This window comes from Natrix helvetica, assembly GCF_964273705.1.
Source record: "Natrix helvetica genome assembly, chromosome: 2".
Lineage (NCBI taxonomy): Eukaryota > Metazoa > Chordata > Lepidosauria > Squamata > Natricidae > Natrix > Natrix helvetica.
The window spans coordinates 280,475,896-280,489,011 of record NC_138552.1 but is presented as its reverse complement, the minus strand read 5'-3'; the positions used below and the strand labels follow the sequence as shown (position 1 = coordinate 280,489,011).

Below are 13,116 nucleotides of genomic sequence, written 5' to 3'. Positions count from 1 at the left end.
AAATAATAATAATAAAAAATCTTCATCCAGCCACACTTTCTCAAGTCTTTCCCTTCCTCCCAACGCAGTCATTCTTCTCTTACGATTCTCGGTCCACATTCCCTCGGTCTATATCAGGACTGTCAAACTTGCAGTGTCACATGACGTATCACAACTTTCCCCCCCTTCGCTAAACCGGATGTGGCCGTGGCCAGTGTGTGATGCATCTGTCCCACGCACCGCGAGTTTGACAACCCTGGTGTCTATGTCCAAACTGCTGCAGATTACCTTATTCTTAATAGTCTACACCCATGATGGCGAACCTATGGCATGCTTGCCACAGGTAGCACACAGAGCCCTCACTCTGGGCACGCGAGCCATTGCCCCAGCACAGCGCTGTGCATGTGTGCACGCCTCCGGCCGGCCAAGTGGTTTTGGGGTCTCTGCCGCCCATGCGCACATGCGGGGATCACACATGTGCATACACACTTTTGGCACTCGGTTAGCTATCACTTGTCTATACCCACCCAGTGGCGGATTAAGGCTCACTGGTGCCCTATACGCTGACAAATCTTGGTGCCCCCCCTCCTTTGTATATACTGTACAACTCTTCACTGGGTTTGTTGTTTTTTCTTTCTCAACTTTGTGGTTCCCCCGTGGGCCTGGTGCCTTTAGTATGTGCTTGGTCTGCTTAAGGGTTAATACACCACTGCACCCAACCTACGTAGGACAAAGTGAGCAGCAATGTGCTCTTCTACACAGCGTTTACACTTCGGATCATGCTTTTTATAGCTTTTCTGATCCACGCTGCCATGTTTTAAGATTTCCCCACCCATTGTGCTGGTTTTGCTGTTATACCAACGTACACACTTTTTCGACTTGTCCTACTATTTTTTTTTTAACCATCGATACATCATTTGCAATTCTCCGCCCCATTTGTCTTGTCAAATGCAGTGATTTTGATCTTCGGGTGCATTAGCTTTCAGAGCAGGAAGCCTCACTCCATCCTACAGCTTATCTAACTTTCACTGCAAATTATTTGGGTTCCCCACCAGCTGCTCATTATCGACTGCATGCAAAAATACGTCCGTTCATACTTCTCCCGTCACTGCTTAACGTTACTTGCAGAATAAAAGACAAGAGAGTTTCTTTAGTTCAGCATTGAAAATAACGAAATTCAGAGATCATCAAGAATTCCACCATCCCTTAACTCATCTATCCATAAGTATATTAAAAAGCCAAGGGGGCAGTTCATATCCTTGTCTTGTTCACTATTGGGTGTTGAACCCTTTGCTAAGCTTTGTATTCATTCTCATTCGTGTTTTATTTCTGTTAATGTTTCTTTAAGTAAGTGGCATGTTAATAGATGTTAGATCAGGGGTGTCAAACTTGATTTCATTGAGGGCCGCATCAGGATTGTGTTTGATCTCGGGGAGCCCAGTTTGGCATGGCCAACTTGACAAGCATGGCCAGGGTGGGCGTGGTCACTTGTGTCGCAGGCACCCATGGCCTGAGCGCACTTCCAGCGGAAACGGAAACTCTGTTTTGGGCCGCGACGGCCTCCTGCAACCCTCTGCCAGAGAAAACAGACCCCCCCCCGAATATTTTTGCTGGCAGAGGGCTGGCATCCCTCCCCTCTCCGAACTCTGTTTTCGTTGGCACAGGCACCATGGGCTGGACGTTAGCTGTTTCCAAGGCGGCTCCACTCGCCAGATCTGAACACTCTGTGGGGCGGATTCGGTCCACGGGTCTTGAGTTTGACACCCTGTGTTAGATAGTTTGGTTTTCCTTTGTTTGTTTCGTTTCCATTTCCACATGCAACCATGTTGACTTTAGCTATCGATTTCTTCATTGATATTCATTTCTCTGCAAATCTTGGGGTCAAGAACTCTCTCACAAAATTTTAAGTGTTTATTTTTGTTTAATTTGTATGCCATCTTTATTATTTTTACAAATCACTCAAGATGGCAAGCGTATCTAACACACCCCGCCTCCTTCTATTTATCCCACAACCGCAACCCTGTGAGATGGGTTGGGACAGAGGTGGTATGCTGCCAGTTTGCACCGGTTCGGGTGAACCGGTAGCGGCAGCGGCGGCACAAGGCTCCGCCCACTCACCCAGACATCATCAAGGACCTTCTGTGCGTGCTCCCGCTATCGACCCAGTAGTGAAGAAAATAGAGTACCATTATTAGGTTGGGCTGAGAGAGAGTGAGAGCTCAAATTTGGAGAAATATGCGGTGCAAAATATTACTGAGCTTTGATCTGAATATACTGTTAGCATGAACGAGGCAGTTTTGCTTAAAAACGCAGAGCAAAGCAATATTGCAATTAGCGTCCCCCCGCAGTCCTTTGACCAATTAGGCTGCCTCTTTAAGCCCTTTTGATAAATATCGGGAATCCCAGCAAAGGTATTTAGGGTTTCACTTTCGTATGAAAACCTAGTTGCGGAGGGGTTTAAATCCCCGTGGCCACATTTGAACCGTGTCTTTGGGGATTTTGAGAAACTTGGCCGGTTTCTAGAACTCTGCAATGCATCAGATTCAAAGGAACAAAGGTGTTTTGGAGAACGAGGGAGCACAATTATGGCTTTTGTCTGCAAAACGTCAAACTGTACCTTTTCCCTGGATTGTGTGGTTGGGACAATCCATCTGCTGTTTTCTTTTAAGGTGTTTTAGATAAAGGTTAGTTCAATGATGGCAAACCTTTTCGGCACCGAGTGCCCAAACTGGGATGTGTATGCATGTGCGCGCGTCGGAAACCCAAAGACCAGCTGGCCAGTACACATGCCGGCCAGCTGGTCTTCGGGTTTCCAGCCTGCGCATTGGCCAGCTGGTGTTCCCGCACGCCGTAGCACCAAAATCTCGAAGACCAGCTGGCCAGTGCACATGACAGCCAGCTGATCTTCGGGTTTCCAGCACACGCATCAGCCAACTGGTCTTCGCGCATGCCAGGCCATTAGAAACCCAAAGACCAGCTGGCTGGCGCATGCATGCCTTTTTTGGCTGTTTTTTTGGCTGTTTTCCAGGCCGTTTTTGGAGACATTTTCCAACGCTTGCAAAGACCAGCATGCCAGAAACCAGAAGAACAGCTGGTGATGGCCCATGTGCCCACAGAGAGGGCTCTGGGTGCCATCTCTGGCACGCGTGCCATAGGTTCGCCATCACAGGGCTAGGTGATCATTCCTACAAGCTCTGAAGAATCTTTTAATCGCGACCCTGTGAATTCTCTGCTTGTCATTCGAGAAAAAAAGTATTCCATCTCACCATGGCCTGGCTTGAATTATAACTACATTTTCTAATCCCCCTGGACAATTTTAAATTTTAAAGTAAGTCTGATTTTTTGGGTATTTTAAATTGTTTTAATCTTACTGTGTTGTTTTTAACTTATGATTATTTATTTATGTATTGTACAATGTTTTTGTATATACCTCCTCCTCGTTATTTGTTGTATACTGAATTGTACGCCGCCCTGAGTCCCTTGGTGGAGAGGGAGCGGCCTATAAATTGAATTAATAAATAAATAATAAATAAACCATCTCCCTTCTTTTCCTCCCCTCTCCCCCACCCCACAAATTTCTGTTTCAGGCCCAGGCATGTCTGCTTCTCCAGAAAGCCCTGCAGAATAAGTGTTTCAAGCTTTCATTGTCTGGAAAAGAGTGGGAAGATTTCATCAGAGAAAGCACCCATCAAATTACTGAGGTAGGACGAATCACTCTGACATTACATTTCCTGATACGCATCATATTTCTCTTTCTTTTCTAACCCCTATTCATGTGTTGAAAAAAAAACACCATTTGAATGCTGAAACTGAAAGAGGGCTGTTTTAGAGCAACAGAGATGAGTTGGGAAAAAGATCGGTGGTGTCTGTTAATAAAGTATGAGCCTAGCCTAGGAAAACAGTAAAACATTTCGATAAACATTTAGAATTCTTTATTGGCCAAGTGTGATTGGACACACAAGGAATTTGTTTCTGGTGCATAAGCTGGTGTACATGCAAGCAATAAGTGATAAACAATGATCATAATCATCGTAAAAAAGACATTCATCGTAAATCATAAGATGCAACACTTAGTGATAGTCGTGGGATGCTAAATAAGCAATCAGCATAAAGCATACTAGGGTACTAAATAAACAATATAAATTGTAAGATACAAACAACAAAATTATAGTTACTTTAGAAGATAAGGAGATAGGTAATAGGAAATATGAGGAGAATAATAATAATAATACAGCTGTACTAGAGAGTTTGACAGTGTTGTGGGAATTAGAGTGATGGCATGGGGGACGACGACTGGTCCTTGTGTCTAGTTGTTCTAGTGTGCAATGCCTTATAGCAGGCATGTCCAAAGTGCGGCCCGGGGGCCAAATGTGGTCCTTTTTCAAATTTCAAGCGGCCCGCAGCCTCTTCTCCGTGGGTCATTTTTGGGAGAGTGCAAAAACTTTTTTTTAAATTTGCCTCTTCAAAATCTTGATGCATCTTATACTCCGAAAAATACGGTAGTCAATTCGCATTTAATGTTAAGGGTTCAAAGAATGTCAGGCTGAATGATCGGCCCCACACATTTTTACCTCATCAAATCTGGCCCTCCTTGCAAAAAGTTTGGACACCCCTGCCTTATAGTGTCATTTCAAGGGTAGAAGTCGAAGCAGTTTATGTCCAGGGTATGAGGGGTCTGTAGATACTCAGGATTGTCCCATCTTGATTCTCCTTGGTATAAGAGGAAGGGGGAGATAAGAGAAACACTGTCAAATGTAGTATTTTAGCTTGTATTAATAAAATGGAATTTTAGTGGTGTCTTATTTCCTGACCTGGCCTACATAGAAGAGCTGACATCACTCTTGAAAGCCTAACAGTGTTTCCCCTTCACTCCTTTTTACAATAAAGAGAGTCGAGATGGGACAGTCTATCTCCTACTCACACTTTGCTATTTACCCAGACTTAATTCCTTTTTTGTTAATAGTCTTCGCGTTCCTTCTCCAAGGAACCATTGAGTGGAAGTGCATTGTAACTTTGAGTGAACGCTAAATGGTCAGTTGTAAGTCGAGGATTATCTTATAGGCCAGCGATGGCGAATCTTTTTTGGCTCACGTGCCACAAGTGGGGGGAGCGCAGAGGGGTCATGTGCGGGCGTGCCGCACCCACAATGCAACGCGCGACCCCCCCCAATGCACATGCGTCCACAACGTGTGACACCCCCCTATTTTTACATGCTTTTTTTGCCCTCCCCAGGCTCCAGAGGCTTTATAGGAGCCTGGGGAGGGCAAAAAGAGCCTCCCCCGCCCCCCCGGAGGCCTTCCGGAGGCTTCAGGGACCGTCCGAAGGCTTCAGGGACCGTCCGGACGGTCCCTGAAGCCTTCGGAGCGCTCAAAAGGATCCTCCGAGCAAACCGGAAGTCACTTCCGGTTTGCTCGGAGGGTGGTTTTAAGCGTTCCAAAGGCCTCAGGGAAGCCTCCGGACAGTCCCTGAAACTCCGGAGGGCCTCCGGGGGGGCAGGGGAGGCTTTTTTTGCCCTCCCCAGGCTCCTACAAAGCCTCTGGAGCCTGTGGAGGGCGAAAAATGACTTTTAAAAAGGTGAACTCAGCTGGCCAGCGCACGCATGCCCTGACAAATGGCTCCGCGTGCCACTTGTGGCACATGTGCCATAGGTTCGCCATCACTGTTATAGGCATTACATAGCAAAGAGGGTGCTCTGACCCAGCCTTAGCAGAAGCAAGAAACAGACTCCTTGTCACAAAAAAAATCCTCTTTATTTATACCTCTTGTGAATTAATTGCATTTACCCACCAAAAGGTCCAGGCAATAGTCCTTCAAGGAGTTAACGGCAGTAACGGACTTTATCAGTCCCTTGCCATAATTGCAAGGCTGTGAGCTCCCAGCCAAAAGGCTGCAAATTAGAGCCATGAAGCACAATGAGCAAAATTTTCAGAAATACGAACTGTTGTCTCCTACGACAACCACTCCCCTTTCCTTCTATTTATTCCCCAGTCAGGGAGGGGCCATTTAGCGTCTACGTGTGCTTTGCTTCCCGGGTCGACTCCTTGTCCTCCATTGTTCACCTCTCCTAACTGCTCTGTGCATACGTGCATCTAAAACAGGCTCCAGCTGTTCTTCCTCCTCACTCATATCAGCCTCCAAAGGCAGCTGCCTCTCCTGTGTCTGAGAAATGTTGGACAACCCTGGCTCTATCTCTGTGTCTGACGCAGAGCATCCATCAGAGCCTTCCTCAGACTCCAGCACTGGCCCAAGTTCCTCCCCAACCTCCTCATCGTTTCAGTCTGCCGCCAGCTCTCCTGGCAGCTGGCGGGCCACAACAGAGGCAAACAGAAGAAGAAGAAGAAGCTAGGCCAAGGAAAGGAGAAATAAGTAATGATAGAAGGTGCAATGCTTGTCTAAAATAATAATCACTTAGTTCAATATCTCCATGTAGTTGCATCAGAGTTACTTATACTGAATTTGAATCCACTGCAGGGTAAACTGCAAGCATTTGCTTAGACTTGCTTAGTGTTTCTCATCTTTGGCTACTTTAGGGTGTGTGAAGTTCATCTCCCAGAACTCTCCAGCCAGTATGATAAAGCACTGCCTTAGGCTAAATGAATGATGAATAATGGATGGAAACTGACCAAGCAGAGATTCAACCTGGAAATAAGGAGAAATTTTCTGACAGTGAGAGCAATCAACCCATGGAACAGAAGTTGCCTTCAGAAGTTGTGGGGGCTTCATCACTGGAGGCTTTCAAGAAGAGACTGGACTGCCATTTGTCAGAAATGGTGTAGGGTCTCCTGCTTGGGCAGGGGGTTAGACTAGATGACCTACAAGGTCCCTTCCAACTCTGTTAATCCGTGAATGATACTTCTGTGTCTCCAGATGAATTTGATTTTTGAAATTGGAATTCCTTGGGGGGATTTCTTTTTATTTTTTTCTAAAGATAAATGCGTAGCAATTTTTTTTTTTTTTTTGCCAGAAATCAGCAAAAGTTACACATCACATAACAGGAAGACACTGCAACTGGTTATAAATATGGCCTGCTTGCCAAGCAACCAGACTGCAATCACATGACTGCAGTGGTGATTGTGTGTGCGTGCATGTACACATTCACAGGGGGGGGAGTAGTCCTTAAGTTACGACCATGTGTTTAACAACAGTACAAAGTCTTGGTGCAAGTCTGCCATAACTTTGGATTGCTGCTGAATACATGGTTGTATGCCAAGGACGACACCCCCCGCCCCACCCCCGGTGTGTTTCTGTGTATAGATATATAAATATGATTTGTAGAGATTATAGATAAAATATATAGTATTTGATATATATTTTATTATTGCTCTTGGCTCATAAACAAACAATAAACATTTGGAAATTAAGCCTGAAGGAAATTAACTTCAGATTTCTGTGATTGATTATTTAAAACCCTGAAGACTTGATGTTACGCAGTATGTACTGAATTTTAAAAAGCCTTAGAAAAATGCTGCTGGGTGTGCCCTATTTTTAAAGCAATCTCTCTTGTGAGAACTAGAAATAAAGCAGATAGTGAATGTGTTGGTGTGCGTGCTACCTATATTTCAATTTAGTGGGAAGGAGGTAAGGTGAGAAGGGAACCTGAGCTTATCCTCAGGTGATGGAGGAGGCAGGAGCAAGATAGCAGTGTATAAAATGTACGTTCAGGAATGTATAATCAGCCTTTTTCAACCTGGTGCCCCTAAAAATATTAAGACCATGTTGTTGATGTTAGTTGCAAAGTCGTGTCCGACCCATTGCGACCCCATGGACAACATTCCTCCAGGCCTTCCTGTCCTCTACCATCCTCTGGAGTCCATTCAAGCTCACACCGACTGCTTCAATGACTCCATCCAGCTACCTCATTCTCTGCCGTCCTCTTCTTCTTTTACCTTCCATCTTTCCCAGCATTCGGCTCTTCTCCAGTGAGTCCTTCCTTCTCATTAGGTGGCCAAAGTATTTGAGTTTCCTCTTCAGGATCTGGCCTTCTAAAGAGCAGTCAAGATTGATCTCCTCTAGGACTGACCGGTTTGATCGCCTTGCAGTCCAAGGGACTCGCAGGAGTCTTCTCCAGCACCAGAGTTCAAAGGCCTCCATTCTTTGGCATTCAGCCTTTCTTATGGTCCAATTTTCACAGCCATCCATTGCAACTGGGAAAACCGTAGCCTTGACTAGACGCACTTTAAGACCATATTGCCTTGGAGTTCCTGAGGTTGTAGTCCAAACCTACAGTTTTGTTGGGGAGGCGGGGGAATAGTGATCTCCACCAGGGACTGGTGGAAAGAGGTTTTTCCGTGGACCGGAAGGGGGCGTGGTTTCACGTGATGCCTGAATCATATGGATGGGGCTTCACTTGTTTGCACCACCCGGTTTCTGGCATGCCGTCGACAGGTGCCAATCCATGGGCCGGGGGGGTTGGTGACTCCCAATCCACACCCAACCGAGCCTTTATAGATAGTTTTCGACTTATGGCCACAATTGAGCCCAGAAGTTACATTCCTAAGTGAGAAACTTGTTAAGTGAGTGGTGTCCCATTTTACCACTTTTCTCCCCACATTTGTTAAGTGAGTCGTTGCAGTTGTTAGATTAGTTTAGTGTTTAGTTTAGTTTAGTTTGTTTAGTTTAGTTTGATTTCATTTCGTTTAGTTTCATTTATTGTCATTGCACCTCGTACAATGAAATTAAATGCCATCTTCAGTGAACATTATAACTATAAAACTAAAACACAAAACACACCTCCTTCTCATTCTATACCAGCGATGGTGAACCTTTTTTGGCTCGCATGCCACAAGTGGGAGCGCGGGGAGGTCGTGTGCGGGCGTGCCGCACCCATAATGCAACGCGTGATCCCCCAGTGCGCATGCGCGGACAACGACCCCCCCATTTTTACATGCTTTTTTCGCCCTCCCCAGGCTCCAGAGGCTTTATAGGAGCCTGGGGTGGGTGAAAAGAGCCTCCCCCGCCCCCACGGTGGCCCTCCGGAGGCTTCAGGGACCGTCCGGAGGCTTCCCTGAAGCCTTCGGAGCGCTTAAAACCACCCTGTGGCTTCCGGTTTGCTCGGAGGGTGGTTTTAAGCGTTCCAAAGGCTTCAGGGAAGCCTCCGGACGGTCCCTGACGCCTCCGGAGGGCCTCTGGGGGGGGGAGGCTCTTTTCGCCCTCCCCAGGCTCCTATAAAGCCTCTGGAGCCTGGGGAAGGCGAAAAATGGCTTTTAAAAAGGTGAACTGAGCTGGCCAGCGCACGCATGCGCGCTGGCCAGCTGACAGGGCAGCGCCTCGCGTGCCCTGACAAATGGCTCCGCGTGCCACTTGTGGCACACGTGCCATAGGTTCGCTATTACTGTTCTATACAATTGAATGGAAAACCCCTGATTAACCTAGTTGCTAAGCAAATCTGACTTCCCCCTTGACTCCTCAAAAGGCCACAAAAGCTGATCCCATGACCCTTGGGACACTGCAACCGTCATAAATATGAATCAGTCGTCAAGAATCCAAATTTAACTCATGTGACTGTGGGAATGTTGCAATGGTCATGAGTGAGAAAAATGGTCATAATTCACTTTTTGGGGGGCCATGATACCTTCAAACAGTCACTAAACAAACTGCTGTAAGTTGAGGACTACCTGTGTTTGAGAATAAAGGGCCTTTCTTACTATTTCACCCCAATGGAGACTGCTGTGGCTGTTGCCAAATGCACGGTTGATCTGGTGGGGATTTTAGATGTTTCCTGTCAGAATCTCTTAGCCCAAACGGGAAGTCTTGCCTTCTAATACAGGTGGTCCTCGACTTACAACAGTTCCACTTAGTGACCATTTTAAGTTACAGCGGCACTGAAAAAAAGGGACAGGATCATTTTTCACACAACCGTTGCAACATCCCGACGTGATTGACATTTCGGATGCTTGAGAACCGACTCACATTTACGACGGCTGCAGTGTCCCGAAGTCATGTGATCCGCCTTTTGCGGCCTTCTGACACGCCAAGTCCGCAAGGAAACCCGATTCACGTAACAACCGGGTTACTAACTGCAACGACGGCAGGGATTCACTTAAGGAATGTGGGGAGAAAAGCCGTAAAATGGGGCAAAACATACTTCACTAATTTCTCACTTAGCCACATAAATTCTGGTCTCAATTGCGGTCGTAAGTGGAGGACTACCTGTAGGACTCAGCCCAGGAATAACCTGCTTGAAGACTTAAGGCTGCATTCCAGCAAAACTGACAGGCCCCCATAAGAAATTGGCTCACCGATGGTACCGGCATCCTCCTTTGCTCGGGGAAGGCATTTCCACAGCATCCCAGGGCCGTACCAGGAGGCACAAGGCAGCACAGGGCAGCCAGATGTTAGCCTCAGTGAGGCATCTTCATTAGGAATCTGAACGGTTGTTCTTTTAAGGATTCCGGAATGGCGGGTGGGGTGGGGAGGCTCCGGAAGATACACGGCTTGGCCAGAGTTCCTTCTTGCTCGTGAATCCCTTCCAAAACTGCCAGGCAAAGTTCAGTGAAATTGGGTCTCGTGCAGAGAAAGGCGAGGGAGAAATTGGAGTGAAGAGCTTGCTCATTATGTCAAAACAGCAGTCAAATCAGGTTTTCCCCGTCCTTCAGATGTTCTGCATTGTCATTTTCTTCCTTCTCGTTTTATTAGCCAGCCTGACTGTCTCTGATGGGAGTTCTGATCTAGAGAAGCTTTTAGTGTTTTATGCATTTTTTTTTTTACTTTAATGCATCAAAGATGATTAGGGGACTGGAGACTAAAACATATGAAGAACGGTTGCAGGAACTGGGTATGTTTAAGAGAAAGAAGGACTAGGGGAGACATGATAGCAGTGTTCCAATATCTCAGGGGTTGCCACAAAGAAGAGGGAGTCAAACTATTCTCCAAGGCAACTGAGGGTAGAACAAGAAGCAATGGGTGGAAACTAATCAAGGAGAGAAGCAACTTAGAACTGAGGAGAAATTTCCTGACAGTGAGAACAATTAATCAGTGGAACAGCTTGCCTCCAGAAGTTGTGGATGCCCCAACACTGGAAGTCTTTAAGAAGATGTTGGATAGCCATCTGTCTGAAACGGTATAGGGTTTCCTGCCTAGGCAGGGCGTTAGACTAGAAGACCTCCAAGGTCCCTTCCAACTCTACTATTGTATTGTATTGTATCTTCTTATTTTTTATTATTTTTACTCTGAAAACACCTCTCCTTCCTGTGACTCCCTGCATTGAATTTTGACTTCTAAGAGTCTTGGGAGAAAGACCCCCCTCGTATAGAAGTGCTCCTCAACTTGTACACCATTTGTTTAGGGACCATTAGATGATACTGTTGTGGCTCACCAGCAGCCAACAGAGCTGGCAGCAGATTCGGACAGTGAGGAGGTTGGGGAGGAACATGGGCCAGTCCTGGAGTCTGGGGAAGGCTCTGATGTGGGCTTTGTGTCGGAAGCAGACAGGGGACCAGAGCCGTATGCCAGGTATCAGCTACCTTTGGAGTCAGGCATCAGTGAGGCAGACGAACAGCTGGAGCAGTGTTGGGTTCCTACCGGTTCAGACCGGTTCAATCAAACTGGTAGTGGTTTGGCTGCTTGGGTTGCTGGAACCGGCAGTGACCCATGCCTGCCACGCCCCCAAACCGGTTCTCTGGGCGGCGCCATAGGTGCCGTCATTTCGTTTTTTGCTTCTGCGCATGTGTAGAACAATTTTTATTGCACACTGCGCGCATCAAGCATGCAAAGCGCGCCCACAAGAAAACCAGCCGTAGTGACTGTCAGAACCCACCCCTGAACTGGAGCCCATTCCCAGTGTGCACATGTGCAGAGTTGCCAGACGAAGGGAACAGCTAAAGAACAAGGATAGACGTGGGAATAAGGCCACAGGTGGACAATGACTGGCTCTTCCCATAGGAAATAAAAGAGGAGCGAAAGGGGAGTGGAGTTTGCAGGAGGCAGTTAGTTCACTTAATTGGTTTGTAACTCTCCGAGACTCTTTGCCAGGTTTTGCAGAGATCGGCCTGTCAGCTCTCCAAGCCAGATAAGGTCTGTGACTGTAAATCCTCCCTCGAAAGACTTTGCTGGATGTGAATGAGCGGAATTCACAGTCAGTAAATAAAAGGGATTTTGTCGGGACAAGGAGTTTGCTTCATGCTCTTGGGAAGCCTCGGTCAGAAGCCCTGAAAAAAGTGACTGAGGACCCTTTTTCCTACTTAATGACCGTGGCAGCATCCCCATGGTCCCGTGATCAACGTTGGAATGCTTGGCAACTGAGTAATATTGATGAAGGTTGCAGTATCCCTGGGTCATGGAAACCCCTTTTGTCATCTTCTGACAAGCAAAATCAATGGGGAAGCCAGATTCACTTTACAGACGTGCTGCTAACATAACAATTGTGGTGATTCACTTAATGACTGTAGGAAGAAAGGTTGTGAAAGGAGGCAAACCTCACTTAACATCTGTCTTGGTTAACAATGGAATTTTTGGCTTCAGTTATGGTTGTAAGTTGAAGACTATTTGCAACATGTAAATTATTCCCTATATTGCTGCTGGTATATCAAATCAAATCAAATTTAATTTGTTAGCCGCACCCTCTCCACAAGGGACTCGGGGCGGCTTACAATAAAACAGATACATATATGCATATAACATACAGAAACACACATACGAATACATACACATACCCGGAGGAGGTAGCAATAATTAAATACAATACGATAATAACGATAAAATTTGCCATTAAAATACCCCATAATTAAAAATTACAAATTTAAAAGGACCGTCAGGAGGAATAGGGTGGACTACGGTTGAGCCAGTAGTTATATGAATTAAAATCCTTAATAGAATAGAATAACAGAGTTGGAAGGGACCTTGTAGGTCATCTAGTCCAATCGCCCGCCCATGCAGGAGACCCTACACCAGGGATGTTAAACTCGATTTCATTGAGGGCTGCATTGTGTTTGATGTCGGGGAGGGGCGAATGGCCGTGGACAGGATGGGCATGGCCAGCTCGATGTCACTCGTGTCAGGGGTGCCTGTGGGGGTCCAAGCGCTCTGCCAGAGAAAACAGGCTCCCGAGCTCCATTTTCAGCTGCAATGGCCTCCTGCAACCTCTGCCAGCAAAACCTTCACTGTTTCCAGGGCAGCTCCATGGGCCAGATCTAAGCATCC

At 46.5% G+C, this 13,116-nt stretch overlaps 1 protein-coding gene across 1 annotated transcript in view; it reads left to right on the top strand.

The window, feature by feature from the left end:
- Window positions 1-13,116, top strand: part of MYBBP1A (MYB binding protein 1a) — a 93,383-nt gene that overhangs the window by 75,144 nt on the left and 5,123 nt on the right. The window contains exon 24 of the mRNA XM_081941405.1: window positions 3,567-3,680. Coding sequence (XP_081797531.1) covers window positions 3,567-3,680 — 114 coding nt within the window. The remainder of the gene's footprint in view (window positions 1-3,566; window positions 3,681-13,116) is intronic.